The 23,617-nt window shown below is 46.7% G+C and overlaps 1 protein-coding gene across 1 annotated transcript; it reads right to left on the bottom strand.

Annotated features, from left to right (window-relative positions):
- Window positions 1-959: 959 nt before the first annotated feature.
- On the bottom strand, window positions 960-23,440 carry LOC139060484 (uncharacterized). Its single transcript, XM_070539625.1, has 7 exons — window positions 23,011-23,440; window positions 20,076-20,291; window positions 11,753-11,933; window positions 6,881-7,177; window positions 5,908-6,158; window positions 1,681-1,905; window positions 960-1,492 (listed from the first exon to the last, which is right to left on the bottom strand). The coding sequence occupies exons 1-7, from the start codon at window positions 23,331-23,333 to the stop codon at window positions 1,339-1,341; spliced, it is 1,647 nt and encodes a 548-aa protein (XP_070395726.1). The 5' UTR covers window positions 23,334-23,440; the 3' UTR covers window positions 960-1,338.
- Between the last annotated feature and the right edge of the window lie 177 nt (window positions 23,441-23,617).

Genomic DNA, 23,617 nt, shown 5'->3' with positions numbered 1-23,617 from the left:
TGCTGTTACCTGGTCCTCCCCAGCTGCCTTCCCCCTTTGCATATCTCCCAAGGCTTTCTTTACTTCTTCCGGCGTTACCTTTGGGATTTCGAATTCGTCTAGACTATTTTCTCTTCCAAGTCACGTAACTTGAACTATAGGCGTATCTACATAGTGGGCAGGGGGGCACTGCCCACTCGGTACATACGCCTATTGTTCAAGTAACATGAAACAAGCTCTATATATGTAATTGGGAATAAGTGATCAACAAATAACATATATATGTGCAAAAGACGCACACATACACATTTGCGCTTGTTATCGCACATATTTCGGAAGTCAATATTGCTCAATAAGGCTCAGTATTACTGTCTGTTATTCAACAATACGTGAACCGCATTTAGTTAAGGACTTTATTGTTGTGGACACTCAACAATTGCTCAATAATACTCAATACTCTTCAAGCATAGGACAGCATCATTAGACGACTTTTCTGTTGTGAAATACCCACCAACTTTATTCTTGAATTATTGCTGTGTGCTTTCAATAATTGTTGAGGTATTGTTGAAAGGCTATTGAGTCAACATTACATCAACAATATGCCAACAACATTTAAATATTGATTCTTATAAGGGCCTGGTGATTTTAAGGCAAGTAACTACTTTTTTCCCCTGACGAATCACACAGTATGTTAGAGTGGAACATGCCCTTCCACTGAAACCTATGTTGTAATAAATTAGCAGTAAAGTTGAACATTTTGAAGAAAGCTGATCTTAGAAATAAGTATAAATATCGCAAGTGCATTTCAAATACTATTTTGTCCTTGCGCGCAAAAGTATATGTAAGAAATTTCACCGCAGATGACAATGACAACAATGGCGACGATGTGCGAATATTTTTTTTATCATGAACGAAAAAAATCAGTAAGATAAAAAACAATGCCAAAGCGCCGACAAGGTCGGTGCTGCACATTTACAGACCCATTGCGAGCGCCTGCGTGCTCGCATGCATCACTTTGTTTAACAAGGCTTTCCGGACCGTCAAGCACGTAAATTATCCTCCAGGCGCATTTATAAGCACCATTTTTCAGACGCCAACCACCACCTTTATCGGTCACTTTAATTTGATAGAAGTGCAGTGGGCATTTCTGGTGGTTAGAGATGATTATATTAGATTTATTTACAATGATGCACGCCCAAATACATGTCCACCACTTGTCCAGGCCACACACACTGCCCAAACGATGACTGAACACGCCTTGGCGGATGTACGTGCCCATTCCACAATCGACGAGAGCCTTCCCCGACCGACGGCTGTTCTTGAAATGTGGCACAGTACTTTTCTCGCCCTGTGCGGGCGTCAGCGACGTGCCGGGGGATTCCCCATGCACTTTTCTCGGCATTTCTGCTCGTTGACGAACAAGGTAGGTGCCGCGAGACAGCGGCGTCTTGCGAGGAAGTCCTCTGACGCTTCGAAGCACTTGTTGGCCGAGTGATGCGAGAAGTAAGGGAACCTGCGGAGGTTGCGAAAGGCAGCAGACTTGCTTAAGACAGGCGCACGCACGCACGCACGCACGCACGCACGCACGCACGCACGCACGCACGCACGCACGCACGCACGCACGCACGCACGCACGCACGCACGCACGCACGCACGCACACACGCACACACGCAGGCAGCCGCGGTGTTGCAGTCGCATACCTGAGTACCTCCGGTCTGCACACCTCGGCTGGTCCAGGACCGACGGGACATGGCTCACGTGGAGAGCTGGTACCCCACTCTTCTACCTGGAGGCACCTGTGCGCGCACTCTTGACGGCTGGAGAACACGGCGGTATTGTTGGTCGCCGGACAGAGCCCATCGGGGAAGGGCCATCGCACGCATCGCACACCGTCGAAGATGGCCCATGTGGGCTTCACGTCGCGCCTGCGTTACGCAACAGGATGGGTGCGCATGGCCCGCAGAACTCACTCATGAAACGCTTTCATGATATCAGGAGGGATTATCTTGACACCACGTCAATGTGCAAATTCAGTGTTTTATTACTTCTTAGGTTGGACTTATGTGTCTGATGATCTAATTTCACTCATTCACTAGAGCACTACATGCTTGTTCAGGAGAGCGGTTTCGATGAGGTTGCTACTTATTTCGTAATACCGTAATACACATAACCTCTTCAGAAGATGTGCGGAGTATAGTGCTACCCTTAATTACTTCTGAAACCCCTGAGCCCAGTCCGATGCGCGATACGCTACCTAGGCGATGTGGTCATAGCGTTTGAGTGCATATGTTGCATGCTTTGGAGCCATGGGACAGGGTGTTGTCGTTGGCTATGATGCATACCCATTGACACATTGACAGGTGAGTCCCCTTGTATGAAAATAGCACTATCGTTTTCCACAGTGCACCCGCCTCAAGTGTTTTCAAATATAGAGTTATTTCAACGATGCGATTTTTGCTTGACAAACATTGTCAGAATTCTTCCATTCATAGACCCCTTAAGGGTTCTTGAATTGTACTGCACATTTTCATTGGAATACAGTTCAATGATCACTCTTATAGCAATCACAGTGCGTTTATTTTTGCAGGGCTTGTACAAGTTGCCCCATTTATTTGCATTTACAATGATATGCAGTGCGTTTCGCATAAGGAGTGTCACACTTTTAAATTCTATAGCAGTACACAGCCGGGTGAGCAACCTAATGTTAATTGCTGTCATATTGAGCCAATCGGAATGTTTTGTAACACAAGAAGCTGTCTAATGTAGTTTAAATAATGATGACCGTGGGAATATGTATTTTAAAGCGATTGTGTTAGCATTGCACTGTTCGGCATTTTTCGTCTCTCTGTCCGCAGCCAAGCGATGGGGGCCGATCCCGGATGTAGTGCAATAGCGGGCCGACCCGTGGCGGTGAAGCAGGCAAAAGGATAGACAGCTGGGCGAGTTGGTACGGTAACATGATATTGGCTTCTAGCGCGAAGTGAAACACGGACACAGAAAGGAGCAGACAGGACGAGCGCTAACTCTCAACTAAATTTTTATTGAAACGAAGAACATATATATAGGTGATTGCAAAAACCGTAGCATCAGAACATGACAATGTAAAAGCATCAGTTAAACATGTCAGTGGGTAAGGAAGTCAAAGAACAAAAAAAATTATTTCAGATTAGTACACGTATTGCGAAGGTACTGGAATTCGCAATCTAACAGAGACAACGAAGCATGACTGACACAAGTGTCTCCTAATCTTTTTATGTGGAAAGCCTCGATAATTTCCCTCGTGGTTTGGCATCTCGTGGTTTGGCATCTCGTGGTTTGGCAAAAGATTAGGAGACATTTGTGTCAGTCATGCTTCGTTGTCTCTGTTAGATTGCGAATTCCAGTACCTTCGCAATACGTGTACTAATCTGAAATAATTTTTTTTGTTCTTTGACTTCCTTACCCACTGACATGTTTAACTGATGCTTTTACATTGTCATGTTCTGATGCTACGGTTTTTGCAATCACCTATATATATGTTCTTCGTTTCAATAAAAATTTAGTTGAGAGTTAGCGCTCGTCCTGTCTGCTCCTTTCTGTGTCCGTGTTTCACTTCGCGCTAGAAGCCAATATCAGGTGAAGCAGGCGTCAAGCACTCCGCGAAGGGAAATGAAAAGTGCATATATTCTTTGGAATCAGGCGTGCAACACATAGAACAGTATTCGTTTCAACGAAGAACAGGCACAGTACAAGCATCCGAACCACATAATTGATGATGAGGCACTCCTTATAATGCGAAGCACGCAGCGCTCCTCACATACGTTTCCCGGTAAAGATTACTGTTGCCCAAGCTGCCGCTACGACGGCAGCTTGCGACGTAGTGAGTGATGTCACTAGTCTTCGTATATAAAAGACCCAGCCTATAGCAACTTATTTCATTGTTGTTGTAGCACCGCTATGAGTAGGCAATGCACATTTAGAATTCCCAAGGAGCAACGTGAATACGAGGAGTGGCAAAGGCATAAAGAAACGGCAATACAAGCAGCGGCGGCGTGCTGTCAAGATAGCAGGTACTTTCATTAGCCCATTACTCTAAATTACCATTACTACCATTACTCTAAACAACAGCTTCGCTGGACATCCAATTTCGCATGTCCGGTATAAAGAGTCAATATTTTTATTGCAGAAGACATACCAACAAAAGCAAATGTCAACGTAAACCACTTTGCACAACTTCAAGTCATATCACAAGAAAAAAAATAAAAGGTTAGAGAAATTTTGAAAAGCATCTGGTTTACGTATTCCGATAGGTAATTCTTTAAGTGCCGTTTCCTCCTGAGGTATGATAGAATGTGGTAAAACACGAAAAAAAAAAGAATGACGTCAGTTGCAGGCGATAGAAGTCATGCTGCTGGCGATGTTTGAAAGAAGTGCTAAAAAAGAGAAGTGGTATTGAGATGACCAAATGTTTTCACTTTGTCTATTTGTATGGACAGCAAGATAATTATGAGAAACAAATTAAATTATAGGACCCAACGTTCGAAAGAAACACACGCACTATGACAGACGTCCTAGTAGCATTTTCACGATTGATTTCATTAGCTTAGGAAAGTTTTTTAACGTGCAGCCATTAGATGAACGGCTCTGCAGTTCTTCATCAAAGGAATGTGACCTTCACGGCAAAGGGTCAAGCTGCCATCGTGTTCAGTGTAATGAAGCCGTATTGACTGATCCATCTTGGCGGGGATCATGAGGTACCGTTTTTGGGTCTTTTCCTTTTTAATGCCGAAAAGGAGTTGTGTAAAAGAAAAAAAGTTCGCAAAGAAATATGATTGATCTCAGCGCCATGAGCTGTCGTCACTAGCATTGCTGTTTTCATATTCGTCGAAATAAAATCCCAGTAACACCGCAATACGGCAGCGACAAAACGTACGTCACGCTGTGTGTTCTGCAGACGTCTATCGTGTGCATTACGGCGCTTGCATAGCGGAAGCCGTTAGCATCTATTCCCCTACCTCATAACCACCATCATCATCATCAGTTCAGCAGCAGCAGCATATATTATGTCCACTGCAGGATGCAGGCCTCTCCCTGCGATCGCCAATTACCCCTGTCCTGCGACATACATACATACATACATACATACATACATACATACATACATACATACATACATACATACATACATACATACATACATACATACATACATACATACATACATACATACATACATACATACATACATACATGCCAATCCATAAAACAGATGCGCAACCAGGTATCGGACGCCAGATTGGAGTGATAGTCTTGGTTACATCATTGTACTCAAGGAAGATGGAAAAGGAGCAGGAGGGAACATGACGTCAGGCCGCTAAGGCAACCTCCTCTGACGTCTCCCCTCCTTCTCTTTGGGGCCTATCTGTGAGATGGCTTCTGTAAACTAGGCCTTCAAAAGTGCCAAATGTTTCATGGAATTGTTTGGTTCTTAGTATCTGTTTGCGACGCCCCCGTAACGGTCAGATCTTGGCCCCCTTTCTCCTTTATACCCTCTGAGAACTCGGCAGCCAGAAACTGCCTCTCGCCTGTCACGTCGAAAGGCATGTTTCCAGCGAGTCTTTGGATTCTTTATGTCTAGGCTTCAGGATTGTCACGAGACGCTCTTTCGTAGAGATACGTCCTTTTTCCTTCCTCCATTATCGCACCGCATAGGAGCGCGCAGGTGTTCGCTTAGGGTTTGAAGATCCCGTGTTTATTCCGAATTCCGAAGCGCCATCTGTATTCGCTTCGCTAACGTACTGATTCGCAGTAATTGATAACTGATGTTCGTTTTTCTGTGTGTGCGTCTTTTTGCCCGCGCTTGAACTTGTTACCGCGTCTATTCACTTCCGCCGTGGGAATTTCCCCTCATTCCGGCAACCCTGCTATTCGCTAGAGATGTTTCTCACCAGGTGCAGGGCGCGAAGAGTGGTCCTGTCGAGCACACTTTTGGCCTGTCGGCCACCAGGTCATTGATGCCCGGAACTACGCAGACGCGCCGACAATCGTCCATCGTGGCGAAGCGGTCCGGGCTGCGGTTGCACACCCGCACGTTCTCCGTCACGGTAAACACGCATTCGTTGCTGCTGGCTCGGTAGTGGTACAACTGGTACAGCATGCCACAGAAGGTGTACAGGGCGTCGCCGCACTTTTTGGATGACTGGGCGCGTGAAACGCAACCGCACAACGTCGGAATATAAAAAAAAAGTATATGAAAAGTCCAGGTTCTGACGTCGATAAACCACAATCTAATTATGTCGCACGCCGTTGGGAGGAGGGGGGGGGAGGGGCTTTGGAATAATTTTGGCCACCAGTGGGGTTGAATAACAAATCTGAAATGCACGGTACAAGTGTTCTTTTTTTTTTTTTTGGACACCGGCGCCATCACAATGCGGCCGCCGCTGCCAGCATAGGATCCGGGACCTTGCGCTTATAGCAGCGCAATGCCATATCTCGGCGGGTGTGTTAGAATTCAAAGTTGGTGGTTTACCAAATTCTGGTTTGAGCTCTGGCAAACAACAGGACCTCGAAATAATGTAACGCTAATACATTTCGTCGGACACATCAGGAATACATATCTCAAAGCCGGTGTCACCCGTAGAATCCGTTCCAATTCGACACGCTTTGCAAAGTAACGGGCTACAATTAGTAAATTGCAATATGTGCCGTTGAATAATTGGTTAAAACTGAGTGCTGCTATTTCGTTCATTAGTCGAGCATGCATTTTGATTTCTCATGCAAGTACTGCCCACCACTTCGAGTAATGTAACCGAAGCACTTAAATGGCTTTCTCTGACACAGGCGATCTTGAAAATTTTCTTAATTTCTAAAATTTAAAGATTTCAGAAATTCAATACAGCCGGTATATTGAAAGGGCCTCACCGGCTCGAGTATCGGAGGCAAGGGCTTCTCGGCGACGTCTGTATCGTCGTGCTCATTATGCGTGGTTGGTGTAATCTTCGAGGCTCGGTTCGGGTCGGGCTCAGCTGTCCCGGTGGCCAAGTCGACATCTATCATCGGTTGCGCTGCACCTGCAGCCTTTGCACCACCGACCAGGCCCATGCTGCCGGCATTCTTCGCGGCTTTCCTTGCCTTGTGACCTTTCCCTGTTCGGAGAGTCGAGCTGTGGCCTTTGGGGCGCGCGGCCGAGGGGTCGGTCTCTTGTGCAGGTGTCACGGCCTACGATCAGGCAGAGCCCCACATTTTACGGCTTGCGATAACCTGAATAGGGGCGCAATTTTGTAGCGATGCGTCTTCGGGTGCTATACCATTTCGGGGTGCTTGTGTTTCGTCACTGGCCGGAGCGATGCTCCGCCCACGGTATTAACGGAATCAGCCAGCCGTGAACGCTTGATAATAAGAGTTGCATAGAATCGAGCGGATTGAATTCCTAGAAACTTGCAGCTTAAGTGATCAAGTTGGTGCGTGCTTTGGAAGGCAATAGCATGGTTCCTTTCCCATAAAACGGCCAGGTGATTTGTAAAGGGAGAGAGCGTCTCATCTTCGGTGTAGTCCGACCGAGTGAAAATATTTCATTCCCGGGATAATTTGAGAATGAGATTCCGTTTGTTGTTCATTTTCAGGCTTTGTCATTGATTCGAGTGGCGCTACGCCTACGCTATTTCCCGGATCACCCAGTCGTGAACAGTGGATGATAAGAAAGGTACAGATTCCAACGAAAGGAATCGTGACATTACACCAGCCCAGGACTCTTGCTACAAAAATATTGTTAATAGCAACACAGTTCAATTTAATGTTCAAAATGTATGCGTGCTTTTGGTTTCTGGCAGGCGTTATATATTTCAACAAGCAGGCGAATTATTTCCAACAGACATTTCATGAAAGGAGCCACACTTACTGTTGTCACCTTACCACGTATGAAGGAAATGTGAGCATTGTGGCTTTTCGCAGGGTCACAAAAACCCAGCGCATTCGGAATCAACAGAACTATCCACAAGGACGATGCCCTTCCTATCCGCCGCTTGCGAGTTTGTGTGAACGTTAATTATTGAAGGAAAGGATATATCTGGAAAGACGTTAAGACGGAATAACTTCCCCTGAGTGGTTCTCAAGAGACGGTCGCAGCGTGGGGGATCTGATGGCCTGAGATCGTGGATTGGGCGTTTAGATGAATGACGATAACACAAGGTCATTTCAGTATACGCTACCATATGAAGAATGAAATCATGCTCGTGCACCATACAGGGCCTCCAAAGTCAGGGACTCTCTTTCACAAGAACCGTTGTGATTATTTTTACCTTCAAAGACATCAGCGCCGTTAAAGAGCCCTATTTCGAGACTTGGGAAAGAGCAAGGCAATCCTTAATCATACATCTGAATACCGCGAACGAGTTGCTACTCTTGAGCTCGAAAAGGTGATGATCTTGCAAGAGCGGGCTGCTGCCTTTCGGTCGGACCTGCGTATTCATTTGGTTAACAGGGATGTGGTACACTGACTAATTTAGCAATGCTAGCATTGACAGTATTCTGCAAGGAAAGATATTTTTTAAAAAAATAGAGTTGAACCCTCCGCCTCTACTAAAAAAAAAAAACTTTCTCAGGTGGATTAGCATAGGCGGCAACTCATACATAAAGCGAAGCGTTATAAGGAAGTTCTACCGCCTTTCGGAAGTCCTGGAGCTCTCTTTTATCAGCCGCGATTACATATCCAAGAATTCACAAACGCCTTTGCTATAACCCCTTCACTATGCCTTCGCCATACCCGGAAACTTGTTCTATCGTCCCTTCAAGTTTAACCACTTCCGTGCTACGCGAGCGTGCATGATAACGGTAGCGTTGACGTTTGGCGGTCATCCAAGCTCGAGGAGCAATTTTCATACCATTGTTGAACGCGGGCAAGAATGCGGATTCAGATAAAGCTTCGCAGCCACCACATAGACTGGTGAGAGCTCAAGAGAGAGGGTGCTAAAATCTTTAAAAGAAAACTAAGGGATTACTGAATCTGCAACGAATCTTGGAGCGGCTGGGTGGTACGGCATCTGTCGGAAGCCATTGCGATGTTCGTGACGGTCATTTGTAAGAGCTCCCGCAATCTTGTTTAATACTGTGAAAACTCCCCTTACCACTGCAATGAAAAGCCATTTCGTGTATTTATGTGAGGGTTCAGTCTGAGCTGACGCTGTAATATAAGGTACCGCATTGTGCCCTGACTGACGGTTCACTTACTCAACACTGCATGCTGAATGTACGCTGAGTGAGCCCTCGATGTATGCTGATTACGGACCGAAAGGATGTTAAAGCAGGTCGCAAGAGTACCTTGTAGAATAGTTGGTAAACAGCAAAACCGCACCGAGGACAGTAGTGGCAAGCACTCGCCGTTGGCCATGCAACGGCGAGTTGGCCATACAACTACTCTCCCTCTGTTACGCCGCAAATAGGCAATGAGCATTCTTTGGGCGCTCCCCACGAGTCAACCCTTTTATTAACACCCGCAGACACGCCGACGGGGCCCGACATGACATGTGACGCGCAAAAAAAGGAGCTTACTTCGAGGTGACAACAACCACCGTCATCCATGGAGGCGGTAACTACTACGAAGTCCACTCTCCTGACCCTGACAAGCTGACCGTCACGGAGAGTTCACTAATTGATCAAAGGGGCCAACGTCGAAGACTTCCGTAAGAATGGCGTGGACTTTGGTTTCCCAAATTGCTACGCGGTTGCGACGTATGCGGGTTGATGGTGCAACAAGCGAGGGCGAATCAGAATGTCCTTGCGCCAATTTTTTTACCCAAATTACATTTGTAAATGCGAAGTCAACAAATTAATGCCCAGCGGCGAACCTTCCTTGTACCAGCCTTATATGCCGGTAGCTCCGCGGAACGGCGCTGCTGTCAGTTTTCAATATGGCGGTTATACTTCACACGTTCACGGCGTACGAGAAATGAAGTGTGATTCGTTTTCTGTGGAGCAAGGGACGATCACCCATCGTAATCCACAGGGAAATGCAACCCATGTATGAGGAAAGATCTCTCGTTTTGAGAAATGTGAGGTGGTGGTGGCGTGAGTTCGCAAAACGCTGTGAATACTTGCAAGACAATGAACATTCGGGGAGCTTGTTGCTTCGGTGACTAACAATAGAGGCATTTCAAATTTAGTGCTGCGGTGGGACACATGTCTAAATTGGTGTGGAGACTATCTGGAAAAATATTGTAAGGTACGTAGAATAGTACGGTATATTTTTAATTACCTGCATATGCGTTATTTTAGCTAATAAAAAAGAAAGGGGAAAAGACTGGTTCGCCCGAGTAGGAGGCGGAGTATTGCAGGACGATGCGACCTCGGGCGGAGTTATGTGAACAGTATGGCTCCTCCGACTGGCCGCGACAAGGTAATCAAATTCCCTTGTGCAAGGAACTAGAGAAAAAAAGAACTGCTTAAAGAGGACCTCTGCAGTGGGACTGAGAGAACTTTGAGTAGAATTCGACTATTTGTTTCAATATGTAAATAAACCCTTCCACTCCTACTCCCGGACGTACTCATCGTTATGCCTGGAGGATTGTTGGTCGTGTTGCGCCTTGTTGCACGACCAGACGTTTTCTAGCGTGTACCTGAGTCAAACTACATGATCGCGTTTGCATTTACGTCCCAGCGAAATGCAGCTGCCGCACCGCGGATCAAATCTGCGATCTCGATCATAGTAGCACCGCGATAGCCACTGGGCTACCGCGGCGCGTAGGATAAATTTTTCAGTGATGCTGTAATGACAATATTACAGGCGTCTGGCAAAGGACTTGGCGTCAAGCGCGGTTTTTCAATCATTTTTGCTACACTCCCCACATGCGCTAGTCCATTCTCGGCGAGCCCTGTAATATGCAGTGAAGCGGAAGCTACGGGTCGTATGAACACACAAGACACGCTCCTCCGTTATACGCTTCACATCGCCCTTCACGCGTCACGCCGACTTTACGGAAGCTTCAACAGAAGGCTCAGTGTGGCGTATATAGACAAAGAAACAAAGAGCAGAACTAGGAGGGAGCTTCAGGGGTTAATGTTGAACGCAGGAAAAGTCGGCAGGTGATCCAGACACATTTAGCATTTGTGTCTAGTAATGCCGCGCTAGCCGCCTACGCCTTTCCAAAAAGACAACGAGTACTATAGCGACGCACAGCTGCGGCACTTGTACGTCGCAACGAGGACGATGAATGCATACGCTGCAATAGGTGACCGAAACATGCGCAAGGATATTGGTAGAACATGTGCACAGGCAGGCTAGAAAACCGAACAAGTGCCGCATCGATTAAAAATAGGCGTAAACCAAGTAGACTAGACTAAGTCCGCGTAGCACAGCGTCAAGTGTTGGGTCAATCCCTTGAGAGAGAAAAAGCGATGGGGATGGCTTCATAGAGAGCCGGCTTGAAGGGACAGCTGCGGGACGTAATGCTCTTCCTGTCAGTCTATTTCCTTCCTCTATGGGGGCTTACAATGAGCGAGTCCCCTCCTCCTCACAAAACACAACCAATCATTGATCGACCAGTCGACGCCTTCATCCTCGTGACGTCACGTGTGGGACCCTGCTTGCTTCACAGCGTGTGAAGAACTGACCGAAAAAGCCCGGAGAGGAGAGGATCATTCCTTTTTTTCCATATAAAAGAATTTGGGTTCCTCGCAGAGCGGAAAGCGGTTATGTTCACCATAGGTGGTCGTCACTAGATTCTGCACATTATGCACGTGCTTGTTTAAAGGGCGTTTAATATTTTATTAGTGGCATTGGGGCGCTTTCTTCGTGCTCACCGGGACGACCCGCTCCTCCATGTGGTGCGGTTCCTGCCAGTCGGCCAGAGCGAGCTCCTCCTCGTCAGGAAGTTGGGCGGCCCAATGCAGGTCCATAAAGACCGCGACCACGGCGGTGATAAGAAGCACCATCATAATTGCCATCATCGCGTACCACAGATAGGGCGCCTGGAACCAGTCACTGCGTCCAAGTTTTCGTGAATGACACAGTTGCTTAGTTATTGACAAGCACATGCAAAGAAATAAAAAGAAAATCACGTGAACGTAAGCAAATGTCTTTAATTGAAGTGTATAAATAATGAGAACAAAATTTACCGATTATTACGATACTTCCTGATGCGAAATTTGAGCGCAGCTCTATACGCGTTTTTCATTTCGCGATATATTGGTTGGCTTGTACGGACTTTCTCGCGTGGCAGGTTGCAAACGGAGCTAACCGCGACGTGACTGCCTCGCTAATCGCAAGATCACGACAGGTAGCGCGTGGGTGACTCGTGCGCGCGATTCAGAGCAGCCGCCTCAGACAGATCTCCGCTTATGCGGCGCGTTGTTTCCCTATAAGATACTGTGCGACGCGCTCGCCGCATGCCATCGGAGAACAGACGGCAGCGCGCTCCTGTGGCGCCATCTCGTAGCGGTCGTCGCAAATCTTGCACGGCACTACGCTTTCCTTCTCACGCTTTACCTCTGTTTTCCGTCTCATGGTTCCGCTGCACCCTCCTCACCACTTTCCTCCTCGCGCATTCTCGCTCTCGCCATTTTTACATCCCCGCTGCGCTCCACGTTCGCTCTCGAAGGGAAATGAAAGTGGACGATAAGAGAGCCTGCAACCAATCGTACCTGAACCCACACCTAAAGCATGATAAATTGATTGAGAGAGCTTACCGCTCCAAAAGAACACTGCGCATACCGGCGACACCGTATTGGACGGCACTGGAATAATTATGACCATCTTGCGCTCTTTAAGATGCAGCTCTGCCTAATTACGCTAGCGTTTCTGCATTTCGCCCCCATCTAAATGTGGCCACCGAGGCCGTGACGAGTGGTTAAGCAGCAGAATGTCATAGTGAAGTCACAAAACCACGAAGCAAAAAACAGGTAGAAAAACAGAAGTGGTGTCCCTGGCCCAGCGACTCCATCACAAACTGCAATGATCGCACGCAGGGACTTATGTCACACTCCAAACACCAAAGAGCAAGCCGCGCTAGCGGGAAGAGCACATATATTCGTATGTGGAACACGTGTTTTCTTGCTTTAGCGCAGCTCTTAGGCGTCCGTTCCTTGGTTTAGTGTCGGCGTCCTTCGGCGTAACTGCGCGACCGCGCTTGTGCCATTGCTCGCGCGTTCGTCTTCCTCTTCTACAGCTGGATCCGATGCCGCTCATCATGCCAGCGTTCCCATTCTACCCCTCGCGCTCGTGCCACTGCTCGTGCGTTCGTTGTCTTCTTCCACAGCTGGCTGCGATGCCATTCATCGTGCCAGCGTTCCCATGCTGCCCCTCCCTCAGCGAAGGAACTGATGGAACTGGCTCACAGCCAGTCGGTGCGCTGATTTCGGTTTCAAATTCTCTGCCGCAATATATCGCGAAATGAAGACACGAATCGAGCTGCACGAAAATTTCGCGTTACGAAGTATAGTATTCCCAGGAATTTTTTCATCTTGCTCCTTTCCCCCTTCTCCGAGTGTAGGATATGCACTCAGGCGCTAAGGTTAACCTCCCGGCCTTGCTTTCTTCCTTTCTCTCTCTTTCACTGCCATGCCATCGTCATCGTGCCGTCGTTCGTCCATCGCCGTCATTCCCTCGTCGTCATGTATGGGATTTGCATGTTCGAGGACGACAGGAATTCACTGAAGGACGCGTTTCCCTATAAATGTCCAACTTCGTCATGTGCCCTCTATACTGACAAATGGTCGCTAAACAAAAACAGCCTTCGTTGAAGAATTCAATGAAACCTTTGTTTAAAGTGATTACCCCAGCGCGCGGGTACCACACATTTACAATGTATTGACTCGCCGTAGAATAATCAGAGCCGCGGCCGTGTGACTCGAAGCACACTGCTCGGCTCTGGCGAGGTGGTGGGCCTGAATTCTAGAGCTGGATTAGGTGTCGAGGGTGTGTGACCATGACGCAGCCACTAAGCCGTTGCCAGAATTTGAATCCGCTAGCCGGTGGAATGATGGTGTGCCTCTTTGGCCTCATGAGAGACCGAGATCAAAGTGTGCTGTCGCTGGCCAGACGTGCTTGGCAAAACGCGAATGCGGCTGCGCTGCGACCTAGTCCAGCTTATCGACCGACAGTGAAGTGTCCGCCACGGTGACGCGACGGATTGGGGTTGATGTCCCAGTGTCAGTTTTTTTAAAGTGATGCATTTTCTTTTACATGTTTGGTTCCAGAGCAAAAATAAAAAAAACAATAGAAACGTTCAGATTCAGTTTCAATTGGCGCAAAAGTAACGCTTTTCTTCTTTTTTTGCATTGTACTACATGCGGCACAAGAACAGTAAAAGTCAATTAATAAAGCCGCACAACCTGTTCTACAACACAGATGTTTATGGCTTGCGCCTATTCAACGCCCCTAAATCGAGCTCTTCTCTTTACTTTCATTAGCAGGTAAAGCATGCAAGTCGCGCCTCCATTAGCGAATGCTAGGCTTGTCCGCTGTGAGCGGAGTCGGTCACGAACGCGCCCAACTAGTGCGTTCTAATGTCTCCAGCCACAACGGTTTTATTTTTCCCGTCAAGGTAAACCGGCAATTTGACTATAGCTGTTGATTTCTGGACATACTAACGCATTCATAACCATATTTTGCTTTTCGTGACATACGTGTTATGTCCCTTCTCAGCTGTCACCACAAGAAGCTCGGCTTCTCCTTGTTGCGTTTCTCACGTGACCTTTCATGACAGACGACTTCGTTTGAAACGACTTTCTAGGGCTACTATCCGAATCATTATAATTGGGTATCTGTTTCGTGTCTATAGGGTCTGCAGACAACTGCTGTTATGGGGGCGTATACTTGTGAATAGTGATGTTCTCCGAATTTGTTTATTTGTAGTCGCCCGTCTGGCTGAGATGATGAATCACGTGACAGACGAAACACGTTTAGTTCGAGCGAGTGAGTAAAGGCAGAAAAAGAATAAAAATGAATAGTTATAAAATGCATCCATCGTAAACATTACTGAGTCGGCTTCTGCCTTAACACGAAACTCGGCTAATAGTGCCATTAAAGAAATTCATGCACGAGCGAATTAGGCGATCAAACAAACGATGGCAAGCAGTCTAGTGCGACCTAATAATGTGCAGTATTTTGTAAATTCGCATTAACGACAATGTACAAAATTTCAGTTTCATACTGAGAAAACAAGAGCGAGACTTAGCGCTGCAACAGTTAATTCACAGTGACAAACATGAGCAACGCATTGACGTTCCGCGATGTGAAGCAGATTTGTTAGGAGTGCACATTCGAGCTTGTGATTTTACTTTGTGGTTGAAATGTACTACATACTAGCGTAACTACGCTTCCTTACAGTAGCTAAGCTTGTTCCATTCTCATTTGTTTTCGTTTTACAGCGCAGCTGTCTATGCCTAGGATCTAGAAAAACATGTGTGTCGCCCGAGACGTTGACAAAAACAAATAATCCTGAGGGCCGATCATGGTGATAGTGCAGAAAGAGTCCAAGCTCAATCCCCTGTGGGCTCGGGGAGCTGTAATGGGCCCTTGAACTACACTTGCCACACGTGGAACCCGAAGAGATCTCAGGAACTAAGGTAAGAAGAGATGTTTTTGAAAAAAATGTTTTGTACTACTTTATGAAAAAGGCGCAAGTTGAACAGCAAGTTGCCATTATCCCTCAAGAGAAATGTGTATAACAGCTGTGTCTTACCAGTACTCACGTACAGGGCAGAAAACTGGAGGCTTACGAAAAGGGCTCTACTTAAATTGAGGACGACGCAACGAGGTATGGAAAGAAGAATGATGGGCGTAACGTTAAGGGATAAGAAAAGAGCAGATTCGGTGCGGGAACAAACGCGAGTTAATGACATCTTAGTCGAAATCAAGAAAAAGAAATGGGCATGGGCAGGACATGTAGTAAGGAGGGAAGATAACCGATAGCCATGAAGGGTTATGGACTGAGTTACAAGGGAAGGGAAGCGTAGCAGGGGGCGGCAGAAAGTTAGGTGGGCGGATGAGATTAAGAACTTTGCAGGGACAACATGGCCAAAATTAGCACATGACCAGGGTAGTTGGAAAAGTATGGGAGAGGCCTTTGCCCTGCAGTTGCCGTAACCAGGCTGATAATGATGATGATGCTGCTGCTGATGATGATGATGCTGATGATGATCAAAAAGGCTTGTGCGAAAATTCTCGGCGCCCAACGCGCCAACGCGCTAGTGCCACAGCTCGCGCATTCGTCGTCGTCGTCGTCGTATACTACAGCTATCTCCGTTGTCGCTCATCATTCCAGCCCGCAATTTTACTTCTGTAATCGTAATGGGGAGGCCGCGTCTACGGGGCATTGATTAAGGGGGTATGAGCCGTTCGTTGTCTTTACGTGATGGACACAGTTATCAACAGAGGTCATACACAAATGTGTGCGCGTACTTATATCGCAATGATGACGACAGGTTAAGAAAATAGATATGTTTGCACCTTTTTTCAGTGTTGTGGGTCACCTCTCTATCGAACGCTAAGTTTCGGTGGTCATCCAACTTCACAGAATGGAATGGCTCATTAGTTTTCTGCCATTTTAGTGGTTGATTGCTCAAATGCAAAAATCACCGTGGTTACGAGCATACGCGTGGCTAAATATATAGATAATATTTTGTAAATCTCAACATTTGTAATAACACCGTTATTCTAACTAATTTCTTGCAGTCGTCTCCATTCAAAGTCAATGAAGTTAGACGCTATGTGAAAATAATTATGGTCACAAATTGCGTATGTAATGAAAAATCAAATTGAATTGCCCAGAGAGTCGTTTGAAGCCTGAAGAACGTTGTGAAGAGAGTGCAGTTGCTTCCCGCTATTCCAAAGTTCGAGGCATGCTGGCGGCTTCACAAGTAAACATTATAAGCCCAGATTAGTGCGATACTGCGCGGGCATAGTCCGCTTCAGGCACGTACCCAGGGGGGGCCCGGGGGGGCCCGGGCCCCCCCCGAAATGAAGTGGCATAACCCCCCCCCCCTCCCCACCCACGCCACCACTCCTCACACATTCCTAAAGCGCCGCCAGATCAATGTTGAGACTTCGCAGCTGTTCATCGGTCAGCATAATGCTGCCCTTTTCACTCCTTTTAGATGGCGGTAATTATCGGCATCTCTTGTAATGTGAAGGACAGTTTTCTCGTAGATTCCGCACCCACGCGATTAACTCGAGATGCGTTCAGTTGTCACCATCTATTCAACCGTCACGCGCATAGCTGTTGCATTTGTTAGTTCAACCTTCTTTGTTTAGGCTGATCCTGGGACCAGGAGAGGGATGCCGCTGTTACTCAGCTTGTCTGTACTCTCATGGAACGAGTTGCGGCCGGAGAAAACGCCAATTGCGTTTAACTTATCCTTTTGCTTCATTGTTTCCTTGAGTTACGGCTCGCCGCGACGCTGGCAGATGCCCTGAACCATATACACGTGATATGGGTTAGATAAGGGGGAAAATAAAATAAAATGCGAAACAGCGTCCATCACGAAACCCTGCAATAAGCCTTAAACCCATAAGCAAGATGACTGTCGCCCGTTACTTCGTCTGTTTTTCCCTAACTGTATAGCACTTTTCGTGCAAAATTGGCAACTGGAAACAAAAATCGCAAGGAGTTGAGAAATTAAGCGATCTACTAAGGGAGAGAGCCAAGGCAACAACCAAACTCCAAGCAAAAGCGAATAATAAAAATGTTAACCCTTGTTTATGAGAATATTTATGGATCAACATCTTTTATTTAAAAAGGAAGTAGAGAAAAGGCCGCCGGAAGTGGAGAACAATTACTTGTTTTGAATGACGCTTCTACAGTTATCGGTCGAACTGCCTCACATAGCCACTTCTCTGCTGTGCTTATGTGGGTGTTTTTCTAACCTTTAGCGGTGAGCGCAGTACGTCTAGATTCGCAGAGTCCTGCGCTCTACGCGGTTGTATGGGACTGGCGGCCGCACAGCGTTACGCAATTCGCGGAACTGTCAAAACTGATCAACAAGGCGAACATAACTGATATTCGAAACTATAACATGAGAAAGACTGAAGAAGCCATAAAATATGAACGCAGCCCGAAATCACTTAAAAAAGAAACCTGGCATAGGACAAACCATGATGTATGCACTAAAAGATCAGAAGGATAATATCATCAGCAATCTCGAAGATATGGTAAAAGCAGCGGAAAAATTCTAAGCTGACCTGTATACAGTACCCAGAGGAGTCACGATAGTTCACTTAGAAACAGTCATGAACAGGATACAGAAACTCTCCTATAACTAGCGATGAGGTCAGAAGGGTCCTGCAAGACATGAAAGAATGAAGAGCGTCAGGATAAGGTGGAATAACAGTCGATTTATTCAAAGATGGGGGAGACATAATGCTTGGAAAACTGGCGGCTATTTATACGACGTGTCTATCGACTGCAAGGGTCCCAGAAAACTGGAAGAATGCAGACATTATAGTACTAATCCACAAAAAAGGAGCCGTTAAAGAATAGAATAATTATGGGACCATTACCTTGCTCCCAGTATTATATAAAATATTTACCAAAATAATCTCCAATAGAATAAGGTTAACACTGGATTTTGTCAACCAAGGGAACAGGCTGGCTTCAGGAAGAGATACCTAACAATGGATCACGTCCATGTCATCAACCAGGTTATCGTGAAATCTGCAGAGTACATAAGCCTCTCTATGTGGCTCATATAGATTACGAAAAGGCATTTGATTCAGTAGAGATACCAGCAATCGTAGAGGCACTACGTAATCGAGGACTACAGAACGCTTACGTAAAAAGCTTGGAAAATATTGCTACATGCGTGTGATATTTGTTTGAACGAGGCGCGTAGGCGCCATAACACCAGAAAAGAGGAGGAAGAACGAACTGGGCTCGCGCTTTGAATCTAACCGGTCAGCGCTGCAACCGTTGTTGTAAATATAATCTGTAAATAGTTTCTCGTCTTACTGACTCGTATTTCGCGTTAGAATATCTACGAGGTTCTACAGCTACCTTAATTCTACACAAGAAAAGCATGGAGATACCTATAGAGAAAGGGGTCAGACAGGGAGACACAATTTCTCCAAAGCTATTTTCTGCATGCTTAGAAGAATTCAAGCTATCAAACTGGGAAGGCTCAGGAGTAAAGATCGACGGAAAATATCTCAGCAACCTTCGGTTTGCCGATGACATTGTTCTATTCAACAACAATGCAGACGAGTTACAACAAATGATTGGAGACCTTAAAAGAGAGAGTGTAAGAGTGGGGTTGAATATTATTATGCAGAACATAAAGATAATGACAAAGAACCGGGCAAAGGAACAAGAGATCAGGACGGCCAGTCGGCCACTAGAGTCTGTGAAGGAGTACGTTTACCTAGGTCAATTAATCAGAGGGAACCCTGATCATGAGAAGGAAATTCACAGAAGAATAAAAATAGGTTGGATCGCATACGGCAGACATTTCCAGCTCCTGACTGGAAGCTTACCTTTATTATTGAAAAGTAAGGCGTGCAATCAGTGCATTTGGCCAGTGCAATATGTCCAGTGCCAATGCATTTGCCAGTGCATTTCCCAGTGCATTTTGCCAGTGCATACGGGGCAGAGACTTCAGAGCAAGTTAAGGACCACGCAAAGAGCGATCGAACGAAGATTGCTAGACATAACGTTAAGAGAGAAAGAGAGTGGTTTGGGTCAGAGATCGAACGGGTATAGACGATATTCTAATTGACATCAAGAGGGAAAAATGTAGCTGGGCAGGTCATGTAATGCGCCGGTTAGATAACCGTTGGACCATTAGGGTTACAGAATGGGTACCAAGAGAAGGTAAACGCAATCGAGGACAACAAAACACTAGGTGGAGCGATGAAATTAGGAAATTCGCGGACGCTAGTTGGAATCGGTTGGCGCAGGACGGGTAATTGGAGATCGCAGGGAGAGGCCTTCGTCTTGCAGTGGACATAAAACATGATGATGATGATGATGATGATGATGATGATGATGGAGGAGGTGGGCCCCCCCCGAAAAAATATCCTGGGTACGTGCCTGGTCCGCTTCTTGTGCAGACATATTGGTGTCAGCGAAATTGGACGCAAAAGCGTTCTTCGTAAGACTGCCTTTACAAATGGGGAAAATGTGGAACTTACTGCCAGTGGGGTCGATGGGCTATCGTGTCATGAGTGTTATCCGGTTGTGGCTGCAGCGACAGCTGCTCGCTGTCGCCGTTGATTCCTTGGGCGTAGCTGCACTGGGTCCCAGAGGACAACTTGCTGATGTGGATAGCACTGTCGGAGCGCAGAAACGGGTAAATGCCATGGACGTCGTGGAGGCTTCTCCCATTATCATGGCCGGTGCCTTCAAGGCTGCGTGAAGAAATATAGCGTTATAAAACTCGTTACTCCTGAGGTTTAATAGAAGACACATGCACGTCTATTAAGATAAATGTTACTACACAACTGCGCATGTAGTGTGTTCGGGTCGTTGGGGAACAAAGCTGCATCGCCTGTTGAGGAGCATGATAGCGGCAGTCTAGAGCGGCGGTGACACCGGCTGACATAATTTGCAGACCAAAATGATCAATCGTGAAGAGCATACCGAATATTCATTGTATACGTATCATTACAAAAATGGAGAAATTAACACGCCATGGTTGAGATACTTTGGTATTTATTTAGAGTTCTATAACTCTCAGCGTCGTGAATGTTCCTCTGTCCTACGAAAGTAATTAAACAATGGTTGGCCTTCATCCGATTACAGCAGGAGTTGCGGACACTGCGAGCAGAGCGCATCCGTGGTTTTTACAACATCGGGTTCAAGCCCCCCTCCTCTCTTGCATGGCGTGACCATTTCGTGGCACTGTTACCGTGTGCTACAATCAGAAATGCACGCTCTTCCTAGTCCGATTCACGGGTGCACGATAGCCCTTTAGACATAGCAGAACTTCCTCTCATCGCGGGGCATGTGATAGCAGGGCGATTGCTTTGGTCTACATTCTTAAGAAGCTTGCAAGCTTTGAGGCTTATTTGCACTACAATAATAACCCACCACTATCTTGCGTCCCTTTCCTTTCTTCAGTGATGTTCGAGGAACTTCCAGGTCACGAACGGCATGTGCGTAATCAACGTGACACAGCATTCTCGACAGGAAAGTAGCGAGCTCAGAGTTTACAAGAAGAAAAATGCGGGGGGCAAGGCACATATGATTATTGTTGTGTTACAATATAGGCCCCCAAAAGTGCAAACCGTAAGCGGAACTGGACTGGAGGAGACACCAGAGCAGCCTTACGCATCCCGCGAACAGCTGGTTATGTTACCGTTCGACGTGAGAGTGATATTGAGCTTACCTCTCTCCCCAGTGATGCGTTTATAACTGGAAACGTATCAACTCGCCTAGCGATGCACAATCGTAGATAGAGTTCGGCGACTGAACGGTGTTATGATCGGCCTTAAATTCAGCGTCGGAAGTGCAGGCAACGTTCCAGCTCACATGCCTTTATCAAGCTCATTGCTCTCCTCTCGGAGATGGTGTCACCATTTTGGCATATACCACTCCCTGAGTTGACCCGGGCAACAAAGTTAGCAACGAATGGTGAAAAGCCATTGACATCACACACCGCCAAGAAGGCCAAAAGGCTGCGGCGAACACTCGGGCACCGGCACATCTATGGGCGCACATATAGCCAACTTCGAGAAGACAGTAACCACGAAGGGTAAATGACCTTTTCGGTGAAGACCTCTCCACTTTCCTTGACAATGCACCCCTGCGCCAAATGCACTGCCTGCACGCGGGAGGTTACTTAAGGCCGTCATGGACGCGGTGTTAACCAGACATTGTCGTGATTCTGATCGCGTCACCACCTTGTACAAATGATGTAAGTAGATTTCTTGACACCTTATTTATCAGGATGCCCCTCCCCCCCACCTCCTACGCCATATACTTATTCTTGCGCTGGAACCTCGCTCAGCGGGTCCAGATTGTATCAACAGATAAAATGCCTACACAACAAAGAACTGGACGCAAGCGTAGACATTTGGAAGGAATCTAAATGTAGACAGTTGCAGCCACTCTCAAGATTCTTTTCTGCTTCAAAAGTGTTACCTTTGCAACGAGCCCTATGCAAGCCATATTTCAGGGCAGGTGCGAACAGTCAATATCATCGAATAGTGAATGTAGTAACAAGGCATTTAATATTTACTTTTGCTGTAATCGCACTATTGTGAATTTTCGAAGTATCTGAAAAGTAGCCAGTATCAACGTGAAAACTTCTACCACCAACAGCTTCAGTTTTGGCGGGCAAGTCGCACCGCCATTAACACAGCTCACGGCAAAGATAGGCCAAAAAGGAATAATTTGTCTACAGTGGCTGACTGATTTCTTGAAGCGGTTCGATTGTTCGAACATTTTACGGCACCCGCACTTTGTCACTAACCAATGCATAACGGGTGATCGAAGTTTCGAACGATATAAGGTGTCTCGCGCGTCTTTTAGGACGTGCTTCATAGGCACGATCCCGCTAAACGATGCTGCCATGACGAAAGACAGCGCCATTCTGGTTGCAGCCGCACTCTCTCTCTTTCTGTCGAGGTGGTTTTTCGGCTTACAAGAGCCACACGACAGCTGCAAGTAGACCTGATTCGACTCGGCACCAAACCGTTATATTGGTTGTCGAAAAACAATATATAAGAACTAGTTACGTTTGGAAACACTGTGGCAGAAATAAGCAGTCACTTCTCGTGGCTAAAACAATTTATCCAGTGCATATGAAAAGAAAAAGAAACTGACACTCAACTTCAACAACCGCAAATTCAGACAAAAGGAACTCCTTTTCCTTGGACACCACGTGCATTCCAATGGTTTAAAACAGCGCTGGAGCCGTTGTGAGAGCGTCAACTCCAAATCTGGCGCGTGAACTCAAAGCACTCATGGGGTGAGTTATTTATTATGCCAAGTTTTTTGTCAAAGCTGCTCACGCTAGCGGCTACAGTCTGTTCTCTGCAAGTGATGCTTACGTCATGCTTCTCCATAGATAGGCAGACGTTTGCCATCAAGAAACGTTTCATGATGTGCGTACGTAGTGCCTACCTGTGCTGAGAAATTCGCGGCGTCCTCTCCATGCCTGCTGGGCAAAGCGGATGACTCAGAGGTAAGCCCTCACGTGGTTCATCGAAGAACTCGGTGTCGTACTTGTGCAGCCGTAAACTCCCGCTGCTCTTAGCGGTAACCATACTGTAAGTGTTGCTACCTGAGCTTTGTTCGCGCCGCGCTTGATCTGGCTGCTGCTCGGTTGCCTGGGCGCCGTGCTTGCGGAGGCTGTGCTGACTCACTCTGGGGGCCTGTTCTTCACTCTCGTAACCGAGGCATCTGCGCGATGACAGAGATGAACTAGTTAATGGGGTTTCCTCCATGGCCGCGTTGTTCAACGCTTTATCTGCTGCGGTGTCTTCAATATGGCGTCCACAATCTGACTGCGTCTGCGATGCCGGCGATCCAATTTCTCGTGCTTGCGCGAGCGCACGAAAGCGCGACAGAAGAAAACAAAGAGCAGGAAACTTTCCTTAGTTTTGTATTTATTTTGTCTCACAACATTGGCTCTTACCCACTACGAGAGATTGTCCAAGAAGCGGGTGGTCTTACAGGTGTTTTCAATAACATTAAACCCTGCCTGAAACTTCGAAAGTGAGAGCTAGGG

Source organism: Dermacentor albipictus, chromosome 5 (assembly GCF_038994185.2).
Source record: "Dermacentor albipictus isolate Rhodes 1998 colony chromosome 5, USDA_Dalb.pri_finalv2, whole genome shotgun sequence".
In the NCBI taxonomy this organism is placed as follows: domain Eukaryota; kingdom Metazoa; phylum Arthropoda; class Arachnida; order Ixodida; family Ixodidae; genus Dermacentor; species Dermacentor albipictus.
The sequence above is the reverse complement of the archived record's forward strand: the minus strand, read 5'-3'. Positions and strand labels throughout refer to the sequence as shown.